Here is an 11,854-nt window from a genome sequence, read left to right as displayed (position 1 = left end):
CATTGGTATCGTTGAAAATTTATCGTCTGTCTTAAAACTCTTTTCTCACCTTGCTCTCTCCTTTGGAAAGGTAGTTTTGAGGATGAAGATTCTGAGTGCTTAGACAAGGCAGGCTTTTTGTTTGCTTACTCACCGGTGATGCCCTCTTACTACTTGGTCCACAATGTTCTTTAGTATTCTTTTATTTTTTCTTAACCTTTGAACGGTATTCTAATGTTTCTTAAACCTCTTTCTGTCGCGTGTTTGTTACTGCTGTGCTTTGCATAGATCGTAATTTAATTAACAGACCTTGTCAGCTTCACCTAACCTAACGATGGGGTGTTTGTCGCTTGAGTGGGAAAATCGGGTATATGGCGTCTAATAAAGCAAACTGGCTTCGTTCTATACAAACATGTGAGATCTCCGACGTTTTCTCTTTACATTATTCTCTTATTATTTAGGAGTCAAAGGTTGAGTTCCTACATTTGAACGAATTTGGTATCCTGTACTTTAGATGTTGCATTATTTTGAATGTTTCTTTTCGAAATGTATTTCAATTTACATGTTAAGAAAAAACTACTCCCGGAGAATGGCTGCTAAGAAGGAAAAAAAAAACTGTATAAGGCTTCCAACGTCCTGTATGATGTGATGTTGAAGCTTTTCTTTAGGTTTGGATGCACTTTCTTCTTTCTACAGTGGGCAAGGCTTCCAACGTCCTGTGAAATACAGAAATCTTGGAACTTTGTTTGGTCCGTAACTTTGGAAGATTGACATTGGTCCGTAACTTTGGAAGATTGACAAGGCGATTGACAGTCATATCCGAAATATTGTCTTCATTTTGCTCAATATGGGTGATGATCTGCGAACACTAGCTTGTTTGGCAAATTTGAAAGATCCTTGAGCTTAGATTGCCGTGTGCTGGTGCAGATTGTGTAATGAAACATAATTGCTTCGAAATGCGATCTTTAAACTCATGCATTTAGCAGATGCTGGCTGTCGTGTGTATTGTCACACCCAACTCTCATCTCATGGGTGTCCAAATATGTACAACTGTAAATGGAAATGTTCCGATGAGATTTCTGTTGGCTAGGCTCAGATTCCAAATACGGCCGTTTGATCTCGTTAATTAGGTTCCCCCGCGGAGTGTTTTGACCTGAGATTCGGGTCTGTCATGTGGTCCTTGCCTCTTGAGACATGCGATAAAATCGGAATGCTACAGTATATACTCGGGTCAATAATCTCTTCACCGGATGCTTATATCTGCAGTTGCCAGGCGCACTTGGCAACTGGAGCAGAACCAGTCTGATAGACCACCAGCGGCTAATTTGTCCGGCGGATAACCAAGCAATCGCAGTCCCTACTTAATCTTTCGGCAGCAGATATGGAGTGGCGCGGCTGTGAGTACACTAACCTTACGCTTGACCTACATATTATGTGGCTCGGTGGCGGGCAGAGGCCAAGGGGTCAACAGTACGTATATGTGCTGTGTGCCCTGCCTTTTTGTACTCGACAGGCACCATGATTGAGAGTTCCCACTGGAGCCTGATTGGTCAACTGTCTCCGTGTCCTTACAAACCGTTCCATTGGTCAGCAGAGAACAGTCCCCTTCTCCACATGCACCTCCCTCTCTCTCCGCACTTTCTTCTCCTCCCGTTTAATCTACTGCTGCGGTGCTGCCTCCCCCCCAAAGCTTTATAGTAGCCAAGATCTTCAACACTCGGAAATCAGTTCACTGTGTTATAGCACATGGGGAAAGTTGGCTCTGTCTGAAGAGGCTGTTCTCAAGGAAGACGGGAAGACTTTATCATAATACATGGAGCCAATGATACTGGAACAGCACTCGTGGAACATCATCCATGGATGTGGGAAGGTGACCATGAATGGAAGCTCTGTTCTCAATATATTTCCTTGAAACCATATGGGTCTCTTCCATATCTCACCGTGAGATTGTTGAGGAATGAAGTTGACTGGGATGCCATGAACAGCCCTTTCAATTCTTAGGCTGTTAAGCCTTTATACTAGTTTATTTTTTCTGATTTCTACCTTATTGACCTTGTAGTATGGACATCCTACCACCTATTCTAGGGTGGGTCAAAAGTTGTAAGAACAATGTAGTTTACACCCTTGAATTCATATAGTGATCTGGAGACCTTAGCTGTTTGTTCAGATGAACAATGTGTCACATGGTGGTTTGGTTTTCCATGTAATCAATCCTTCATTAGTCTTTCAGTAGCATCTGCTGACTTGCTTATTGAATTGGTCACAGTGCAAGCACTAGTTTGGTCGCTGTATATATTTACGAGAATTCAGTCCATTCCTCCCATGGTTTGTCTTTGGCACAATATTTCATATAGAGTGATTTCTTCTATGAAGTTGATTTTACTTTGGCAGATTAAGCTGTTACGGAAGCCAGCTGACATGCATTTTCTAAGGTAAAAATATGGTCTTTGTCCTCTCATCAGTTTCTTACGATGAAGCAGTAGTTTGTCTCTAAATTCTCTTTTGTTGTTCAGCAGTAAACGCATTATTTATAATATATGTAATATGTTTATGGTTCTACACCTCCCGGACAAGCAGCTAGTTGTACCTGTCTTTGGATATCGTCTGTCTTTGCCTTCTGTTTTTTTTTTTTTTTCTTCTCTTACATTCCCTGTTGGTGGTCTCTCTCTCTCACACGAGCACAGACACTCCAAAAGAAAACGGAAATAACGAACAACTTATGATCATGAATAATCTTTGACATTTTCTATTGTTGTGAACGGATGAAGAGGAAAAGTTTGAACCAGTTGCATGAGCTAGCGATGATGGTTGAAAAGTTAGAGAGTGGTCATCAGAAGCTTTTGTTGGAGGTCCTGTTCTTTCCATTCCTCTTTCTTTTGGTGTAATATGTTCGCAATAACGTGATCGCAGAACTTTGTATAGAACTGTTTTGCTGATTGATTCACAATCTTCAGAAATTAAAAAGTGATGATTATCTTGTCCTAGCGGTGTTTCACATTCCCAAGTTACGGGAATATGTGACCTGACATGTACTGGCAAATGAGACATCTGGGGCGGTTTAACTAAGTTCACGTAATTGTGATTTCGTGGTTTGGTTTCTGTTAATAGAGGATGTCTTCTTCGAACGGTTTCACTTAAATATCTGCTTAAAGAAGAACGCTTACAGACTGCTTATCTGTTTTCGCTGGATTCAACCTTGTTTTATCTGCACCGATGACGAGCCTGATCTATTGACTAGTGTGGTTCGGTGCAAAAAATGCATGTTTCAGATACTCAAATTCTCATTTTCTGTTTGGATTGTATTCTGTTTAATGGTCTGCCACTAAAAAACAATGCTCTCGTTGCAGTTTTGGCACCCATGATTCAAATACCAGCTACCATCATTCTCCTGTAAACTGTGTATACTCTGCAGTGCAATACTGCGAAACTAAGTCCTAAATACGCGAGGCAAGAATGTCTTGAATCACCAAAAATTAAGGAAGTGCCACTTAACTGAGCTCATCTAGGATTAATCACTCGGACAGGTTAGACTTGGACCTTCAACTTCAAGGAAGTTTGAGATCAGTATCCCATGTGTCTGGTAGAGTCGGCGTTTGCTTCACTCCAGGTTGCTTTTCAAACAAAAAGAAGAGACTGATAGTGGCAGCTATAAGCAGCGCTGAAATTGGCTTTGGAGTTGGAGCGCCACAATCATACATGTGCAGGTTGGCTGCATGGTTACGTTGGCATTTGACAATGCAGGCCTTGTAGTATGTATATTTTCACTGACCTTGTCGAAGTTCTGTTTCCACTGAATTTGGAGACTTTGGCTTGCTTTTCTCTTTTAATTGATGGACGAATAACTGTTGTAGTTGTCTTTTGATTGAAAGAATCCGGTCACCGCTCCGAATGCAACTGCTACGTCAGATGAGTAGACTTGCATTAGAAGATACACCAATTGAAGTTTGAGCCTAGTGGTAGGCTTGTATTTAGAGGATGCAATTGTCGAAGAGAGATGAGCAGCAGCACAAAATTCTTCTCAGGGCAAATCTTGCATCTTAACGAAAGAAATTTTGCAAACCGATGTTGATGGTTTTGGTCGGTTTTACCTGCACAAATTTCCTCGCCTCACGAGAGGGGCAAAAAGTCCGATAACCAGCAACTTTTGTCAACATAGAACGAATTCTCGCACAAATTGAAACACCGTCTGCGGTTTTGCATTTTCAAATGGGACCAATTTCACATATTGGTTGTCATAAGAATTTCCTTTCGTTATATACATGTGAAAATCTAATTGGAAACAATTGGGGTGAACAAGAAGTGAAGGAGGAGATCCACCGAGTTGCCACGTGAAAAATTTTCTCTATTTCCATAGGTGGGGAATTGTATTTGTGAATTTTGGATCTTTTGTTTGGTTCCATGAAAAAAGACGGCCTTTCTTTTTTGAATTCTTTATTTTCCTGATAATCTTTCCACTTCGAAACGTGTTGTATAAAGATAACACTATTTTATCTGAGCAGACTTTTGCTCATTGTAGCTACTAAAAGCGATTTGACTGTGGATGCAAATGCGACCGGATGAGATCTTTGCTAGTTTTTTCTGGTCCTGTACTTTCCGTTAAATGATTAGTTCAAGTGAAGGCGAGGAACAGATGATTGATGTCCTGTTTTCTCAGCGAAAGCTCTAGTTCCTTTTTGCTTTTTGATAAACATGAAAAGAAAGAACTGACAGAGCAACAGGCTGCCACTTGAAGCCTCGGAAACAAGATTAACATGGATTTCATATGTTTAGTTGTATGGAACCTGAAACTATCTTGTCATCTCTGAATTCCATTCCAAAAATCAGCTTAGGGGTGTTGATGGACATCAGAAGCTACAAGTGACCGAGGAGATGAAGGATGGATATTTATTTTCTTGCACCACATTTTTATTCGATGGCCTTCACAAGCAAACTAGTTTATACCAAATTCATTTTTCCTTCATGTTGCCTTCACCAAAATCTTGTGCGTTGTGCTTGATAACCCCTAGTTGCAGACTAATGTTATATTTGCCACGAAATGAGTTTCTTCTGTTATGTATGGGGGCAATACAATGTTGGCAAGGTATTTGAAATAATTAACCTGTGATGAATTCTATACGGCAGCATGTTTTTCCTTCAGTACGATGAAACTGGATTGCCTACCCATGAATATGAAATTGAACTGTTAGAGATGTTCTCTCACAAGTACTTGCATTTATGTTGTCTGCAAATGCTCCAACAATATTGTGTATAACTACATTCTGTTGTGGTTGATGCAGCTATTCTCACTGAAATGCCCCAAGTGAATGCTGAAGAATTTGCTCTATTTGTTCTGCTTATCTTGAAATTTTAAGGAAGTGGATTTCAAGATGTGAAGTGTAATTCTTTTGGTAATAATTCAAATCACTGGCACGGGTGAGATGGTGAACCAATTTTTCTAAAGTGAGTTTAGAAAATTTACCCCTATTTAGAAGATGGTGATACTTTTATTTCTTTATGTAACTAGAAAAACTTCCTTTCTGCAATCAGACTAGGTTAAGTTTTGATTCTGTAATGCCAAAGTACCAATCATGTATTAATATCTTTAAGTGTTTATGTCCATCCGAGTGTGGGAGCCTGAGCCAGTGAAGCAATTGGTGACAATGGGCTTTTGTGCGCCTTTTCCTATTGTCGTCAGTTTCCAAATTTTGCATACTAACGGCCTAATAATGAAAACAAGCCTCTTTGTATCCTTGATTTTTAAATTTTATAGAACTAGAAGTAGGTTGCATTTCATTCCATGTTGTTTGCAAAAGTTGCTTTGTGAGGGTGCATGTACATGTGTTATGTGCTTTTCCTTTTGCACATGTACCTTTGCCTTGTCATTTTCAACAGTATCCCATTTTCTTCTTATCTGTGTTGCCTTTCTGAACTTAATTTGGCAATTAACTTGATTTAATGCTGTCAGATGTCATTCACGATTGGATAGTATTGGAGGGTGTCGACTCAAGGGTGTCATATAGGTCAACTCTGTGTCTGCGTTTGCATTGCTGCATTAGCATCATGGTTCTTGCTTTCTTTTTCAAGTCTTCTCCTCTTGGATCATGGTGCTGCTCACGATGACTTTCTGCTTTAACGACATTCCAGTTAATTACTTGTAAGCGTTTATCTTTGCAACTTTGTTCATAAGTTGCACAAAATTTCTGTTCAATTGGTTTTCAAATTAGTAATAAAATTTTCTTTTGGAAGGTGGACTATTTGTCTAACATGTTAAATGTTAGTTATGAAGGTTATAAAGATTGGAGTTGATGCATTAGTTTTAAAAGTAAGGGGTTGGGAAGAAGAAGAATGCAGTTTGAGGTTTCTATCATAAATCTAACTCCAATACCTCAAGGAAGCATCTGTGAGTACTATTTGTGTAAAATTTGATCGATTCTTTTACTGTGATTCAAAGGCAATTCTCATGCTTATGAATTTAGAGATGTAAATATGAGAGAGCGGTGTAGATGCTTCTGTTACCTATTTACTACTTCATGAAGATAGTAACTTGATGGCACATAAAAGTTCGGTAAACAATTCTGCAAGAGATCGAACAACCAGTCTTCCATCCTCCCGTGCAACCACAAACTGAAAATCTCCACCAGAGGAAGAAGTTAAAATATCCATTGAATTTTATTTCATCGATTGTTTTCTAATTCCTGATTCGGGACCCATACAAGAAACACTCCTCAAACTATCTTCTTCCGAGTCTTCCTCCTTGTTTCTTTCATCACTATTCAGTAAATATGTTGGTAATAACATCAGCTGGACAACTTCAAACTTGAAAGAATTTGCTGCACTGGATGACCTGCGGTTAAATCATCTAGTCTATGAATAACTCTCTGTATGAGATCATTTCGCTGGGATGATACATTCATCAATCCCACATACACTCGCTTCGACGTTGCTTGGCATTCCTCTCATGGATGCCTCTTGTTCAGAATAATTCCAGTTCTACTGCTTCAGTTTCGTTTTCTGAATTCCTTTTAACAACTTGTTCATCTAGACTTCCAAACTCGGGTGTTTTACAATTCATACTAACACTGCGTTGTCATATCTCAGCGAATGATTGCTGGTCAGCCTGAGTGGCATGCTGTCCTGTCAACTCATCCTCCTTAAGTGGCATGCTGTGAATCATGCTGTCCGCTCGTCCTCAATTTGATTCTGATTCTTGTAGGTGTTATTCATCTGGACTGCAAACAGTAACATGCATGATGATGATGCTGGAAATGAGGAGGGGCCTTTATCCTGGTAGTGGGTTCCTTCGATTCATCTGAATGATGAATGATGGTTTATACTGAAATCTACCAATGAATCACCATTTGCCGACGTGGGCTTCACTTAAGTAGACAATCGTTCTCATGCAGTTTCCCTACTAGGTTTCCTCGACAATTCCCCAAAACAGAGTACCTGCACTAGGCTTCTTCAGGCGGATCTGAGCCAAATTGAAATTCTCCAAACAGAATGCCCTTCCAGATCATGTTTAGTGGTAGATCTCATTTAAGAACAAGTCATTTAAAGAAAAATCTCCAAAATCTTATGGTGGTGCGACTTAGAAAAGAAAGCAGCGATTCTCTTTTTCTCATTTTTGTCAACAAAGAGTGGCAGAGCTCCTTGATCAATTTGGAGAAACATCAAGATCTCAGTCAACGGCAGAGGAGAAGGGTCAGTAAGGCATGATCCCGAAATAACTGTCGTGCGATTTAGAAAAAAAGAAAGAAAGGAAACTACTTTTTTAGCCATAGAGTTTCCCGATTATTTCCACACAGAGCGGAGTTTCTGGGAAGCCGTAGGGATGGTATGTCTCGAAATAAATGTAAAGATCTTGACTCCTTTTGAAGATGGGGATGCCTAATTCGCCGTCAAAGCGAAGCTACTGGACGCTTCTGGAAACAAGCCCCACGGCCTACCGTTCATCTCCCTAACTATCTGACGGCTAGAAATCTTCGGGCCGAACATTCTGGAAGGTGGCAAGCGACCATATTAGGGTTTCGTGTGCCTCCTCTTTCCCCTCAGTCTCAACGGATCTCTTTTCTCCCATTTCTTTCTTTCACTCTCCATCTTTTTTCCTTCCCTTTCTTTTTTCGATTTTCCGTACAGTCTCTCCGACGTCGTAATGGCCGGAAAGGGAGAGGGTCCGGCGATCGGTATCGATCTCGGCACCACCTACTCTTGCGTTGGAGTATGGCAGCACGACCGTGTTGAAATCATCGCCAACGATCAGGGTAACAGAACGACCCCGTCCTATGTCGCCTTCACGGACAGCGAGCGTCTCATCGGCGATGCCGCCAAGAACCAGGTCGCCATGAACCCCATCAACACTGTCTTCGGTGAGTTTCTCATTTTTCTGATCCTGCCTTGTGATGACTGGATCCAGGGGTCTCAGGTGTCCTCGCGAAAGGTTGAGATGTTCTTCGGTTTCTTTAGTAGATCCGCGTTTGCTTATCAGCTTACCTGTTTCATTTTGTGGGATTTTGGGTGTTGAGATGTGGATTTAGAATTCTGTCTTTATTGCACTTCCTTGTGTCTGCCTAGATCTGATGCGCGTGTCCCTTATATGGTTGACTTTTCTTGCTGCATCATGTCGCTTCTGTTGCTTTCTCAGCCGATTCTGTTCTTTTGTTTTCGTTGGATTGTTGATATCTTGTCCGTAGGCAGAGTCGGTCGTACAATTGTCTTGAAGTATGGATTTTCTGTTATTTCAAAAGCTTCTCCCTTCTAGTGGATGGCTTTTTTCTTTATGCGTAGGTTTTCGTCTGTGATCGACATCCTCTGGCTGCACTTTGAACATTTGAGTCAACCTTGTTGGGCAGAGTTTTTTCTAATGATAGTCGTGATAACAATTTTCAAATTTCTTAAGTTTTGGTTAGATCAAGATTTTGAGTCCACCAATAGTGGTTTTCTTTTTGTTCAATCCAAAAAGTGCATATAGCTTAGTTGGGCCTCTCTAGGCTCGAGCGTTTTGGATTCGGTTCTGTTATTTAGTTCCCAATATTTTGCCCCTCGATCGTGGCTGCCTTATTGACACGTTTTCACGCGCAGATGCCAAACGTTTGATTGGGAGGCGGTTCAGCGATACGTCTGTGCAGAGCGACATCAAGCTCTGGCCATTCAAGGTTGTTGCCGGTCCCGGAGACAAGCCAATGATCAACGTTCAATACAAGGGCGAAGAGAAGCAGTTTTCCGCTGAGGAGATTTCGTCCATGGTTCTCATGAAGATGCGCGAGATTGCCGAGGCTTACCTGGGCTCTGCCGTGAAGAACGCCGTCGTTACTGTCCCTGCCTACTTCAATGACTCCCAGCGCCAGGCCACCAAAGATGCTGGTGTCATTGCCGGTCTTAACGTGATGCGTATCATCAACGAGCCTACCGCCGCTGCCATCGCATACGGTCTGGACAAAAAGGCCACAAGCGTTGGTGAGAAGAACGTGCTCATCTTTGATCTTGGTGGTGGCACCTTCGATGTCTCTCTTCTGACCATTGAGGAGGGCATCTTTGAGGTGAAGGCCACGGCGGGAGACACCCACCTTGGTGGTGAGGATTTCGACAACAGGATGGTGAACCACTTCGTTCAGGAGTTCAAGAGGAAGCACAAGAAAGACATCACAGGAAATCCTAGGGCACTCAGGCGTTTGAGAACATCATGTGAGAGGGCAAAGCGCACCCTCTCGTCCACTGCTCAGACCACGATTGAGATCGATTCACTCTTCGAAGGCATTGACTTCTACTCCACCATCACGCGTGCCAGGTTCGAGGAGCTGAACATGGACCTCTTCAGGAAGTGCATGGAGCCTGTGGAGAAGTGCTTGAGGGATGCGAAGATGGATAAGAGCTCTATCCATGACGTTGTGCTCGTTGGTGGATCCACTAGGATCCCGAAGGTGCAGCAGTTGTTGCAGGACTTCTTCAATGGCAAGGAATTGTGCAAGAGCATCAACCCTGATGAGGCTGTCGCCTACGGTGCAGCTGTTCAGGCTGCCATCTTGAGCGGGGAGGGCAACGAGAAGGTGCAGGACTTGCTTCTTCTGGATGTCACTCCTCTGTCCCTTGGTCTGGAGACCGCTGGAGGTGTCATGACCGTCTTGATTCCAAGGAACACCACCATCCCGACCAAGAAAGAACAAGTCTTCTCTACCTACTCAGACAACCAGCCTGGCGTGTTGATCCAGGTTTATGAAGGTGAAAGAACGAGAACCCGTGATAACAACCTTCTCGGCAAGTTCGAGCTCTCTGGCATCCCTCCTGCTCCTCGTGGTGTCCCCCAGATCTATGTGTGCTTTGACATTGACGCGAACGGTATCCTGAATGTTTCTGCCGAGGACAAGACCACCGGGCAGAAGAACAAGATCACCATTACTAATGACAAGGGCAGGTTGAGCAAGGAGGAGATTGAAAAGATGGTCCAGGAAGCCGAGAAGTACAAGTCGGAGGACGAGGAGCACAAGAAGAAGGTTGAGTCGAAGAATGCTCTGGAGAATTACGCATACAACATGAGAAACACCGTCAAGGACGAGAAGATCAGCGCCAAGCTCTCCGCTGCCGACAAGAAGAAAATCGAGGATGCCATCGAAGGGGCCATTCAATGGTTGGACGGCAATCAGCTCGCTGAGGCGGACGAGTTTGAGGACAAGATGAAGGAGCTGGAGAGCATCTGCAACCCGATCATCGCCAAGATGTATCAGGGTACTGGTGCAGACATGGGCGGTGGCATGGACGAGGATGGCCCATCGGTTGGTGGTGGTGCTGGTGCTGGCCCCAAGATTGAGGAGGTCGACTAAACGGCTGTTCAACTTTAGGCGGTGGCCGTCTTTGATGTAATTCTGTTCGTGTGTCTCCTGGTTTTGGTTTATTTTGTCCAGGGGAAGATTCTATGAACACTTTGCCATTGTTAATTTTTTTTTCTGGTTATTATGTCGTCATCTTTATTTTCCATAGGTTTCAATTACTCTATTTACAAAAATGAAGAATGCCGATTTTGTTGCCATTGGTATTGTTATACTAATTTGTTGGTGGAGGATCTTCCGAATGTGTTTTTAAGGCTAATCGTGCCTTCCCTTTTTGAAGAGTTCGTTTGTGTGGGTTGGTGATGATTCTGCTTGCCCTGGTGCGAAGTTGGAAGATGTGCATCTCTAATTTGTTTGCTTTTTTTGGGGGGCAGAGGGGTGCTGTGATTTTCTTTTTTGTATTTGATTGGGCCATACGGGGTGGATTTCGTTGAGATAAATGTGGTGTGTGGCTTTCCGGCGACGCTTCACTTTCACGGTATGGGGGAGCCACTGGAGTCTGGGGCCTGAAGGTTTGGTCGACGTGTGGAAATTGTCTGGAAGCAGCGACGCAAGAGCTGTGTTTTTTCTTCATCGGGGTCATAATACGAGTGAGAAGGAGCTAAAAGGCGTGTCACTGGTCGATCGGTGCGTGTTCTTTTCTTGGTGTGATATAGATGCGTTCGAATTTACTGTTTGCTCTTTTCTGAGGGAGATGCGTGCGCTGCATGATCGTAGCAACTCTCTTGGAGATGCGCCTGTTTGAAACGGCGCATCCAGCCCCATGTATGAGGAGAAATGGCTCCTCCAACAGAAGCATATGTCATACGATTGGATCGGAAAAACAGAAGGCTTGAAAACGCCTTAGGGGTTCTATTTTGACCCAGATGCAAGCTAGACTCAGTTTCAAGTGCTGATCCTACTCTGTACTAACAAAAGTGACATGCAACCCACAGATCTGAATCCAGAGTTGAGATCTGATTATAATTTTTGGGTAAGTTTCCATGTCTTAAGTAGCCACTGTGACTTTTCCCCTTCTATTTCAAATCCATAATCTTTTATATTAAAGTGTGGATCTGAAATCCATCTGTACATAA

At 42.7% G+C, this 11,854-nt stretch overlaps 1 protein-coding gene across 1 annotated transcript; it reads left to right on the top strand.

The window, feature by feature from the left end:
- The first annotated feature begins 7,998 nt into the window (after positions 1–7,998).
- Positions 7,999–10,978, top strand: LOC116255409 (heat shock cognate 70 kDa protein 2). The gene is made up of 2 exons (XM_031631210.2): positions 7,999–8,324; positions 9,037–10,978. The coding sequence occupies exons 1-2, from the start codon at positions 8,111–8,113 to the stop codon at positions 10,770–10,772; spliced, it is 1,950 nt and encodes a 649-aa protein (XP_031487070.1). The 5' UTR covers positions 7,999–8,110; the 3' UTR covers positions 10,773–10,978.
- The last annotated feature ends 876 nt before the right edge of the window (positions 10,979–11,854 follow it).

This window comes from Nymphaea colorata, chromosome 6 (genome assembly GCF_008831285.2).
Source record: "Nymphaea colorata isolate Beijing-Zhang1983 chromosome 6, ASM883128v2, whole genome shotgun sequence".
NCBI lineage: Eukaryota > Viridiplantae > Streptophyta > Magnoliopsida > Nymphaeales > Nymphaeaceae > Nymphaea > Nymphaea colorata.
Note: the sequence above shows the minus strand (reverse complement) of the source record. Positions and strands in the feature narration are given on the sequence as shown.

What these genes read in the sequence shown, in the direction of transcription:
- LOC116255409 (XM_031631210.2), top strand. Translation starts at nt 8,111, where the DNA reads ATGGCCGGAAAGGGAGAGGGTCCGGCGATCGGTATCGATCTCGGCACC. An exon ending in CCCCATCAACACTGTCTTCG is followed by an intron (nt 8,325 to 9,036) that starts GTGAGTTTCTCA and finishes TTTCACGCGCAG; the next exon opens with ATGCCAAACGTTTGATTGGG.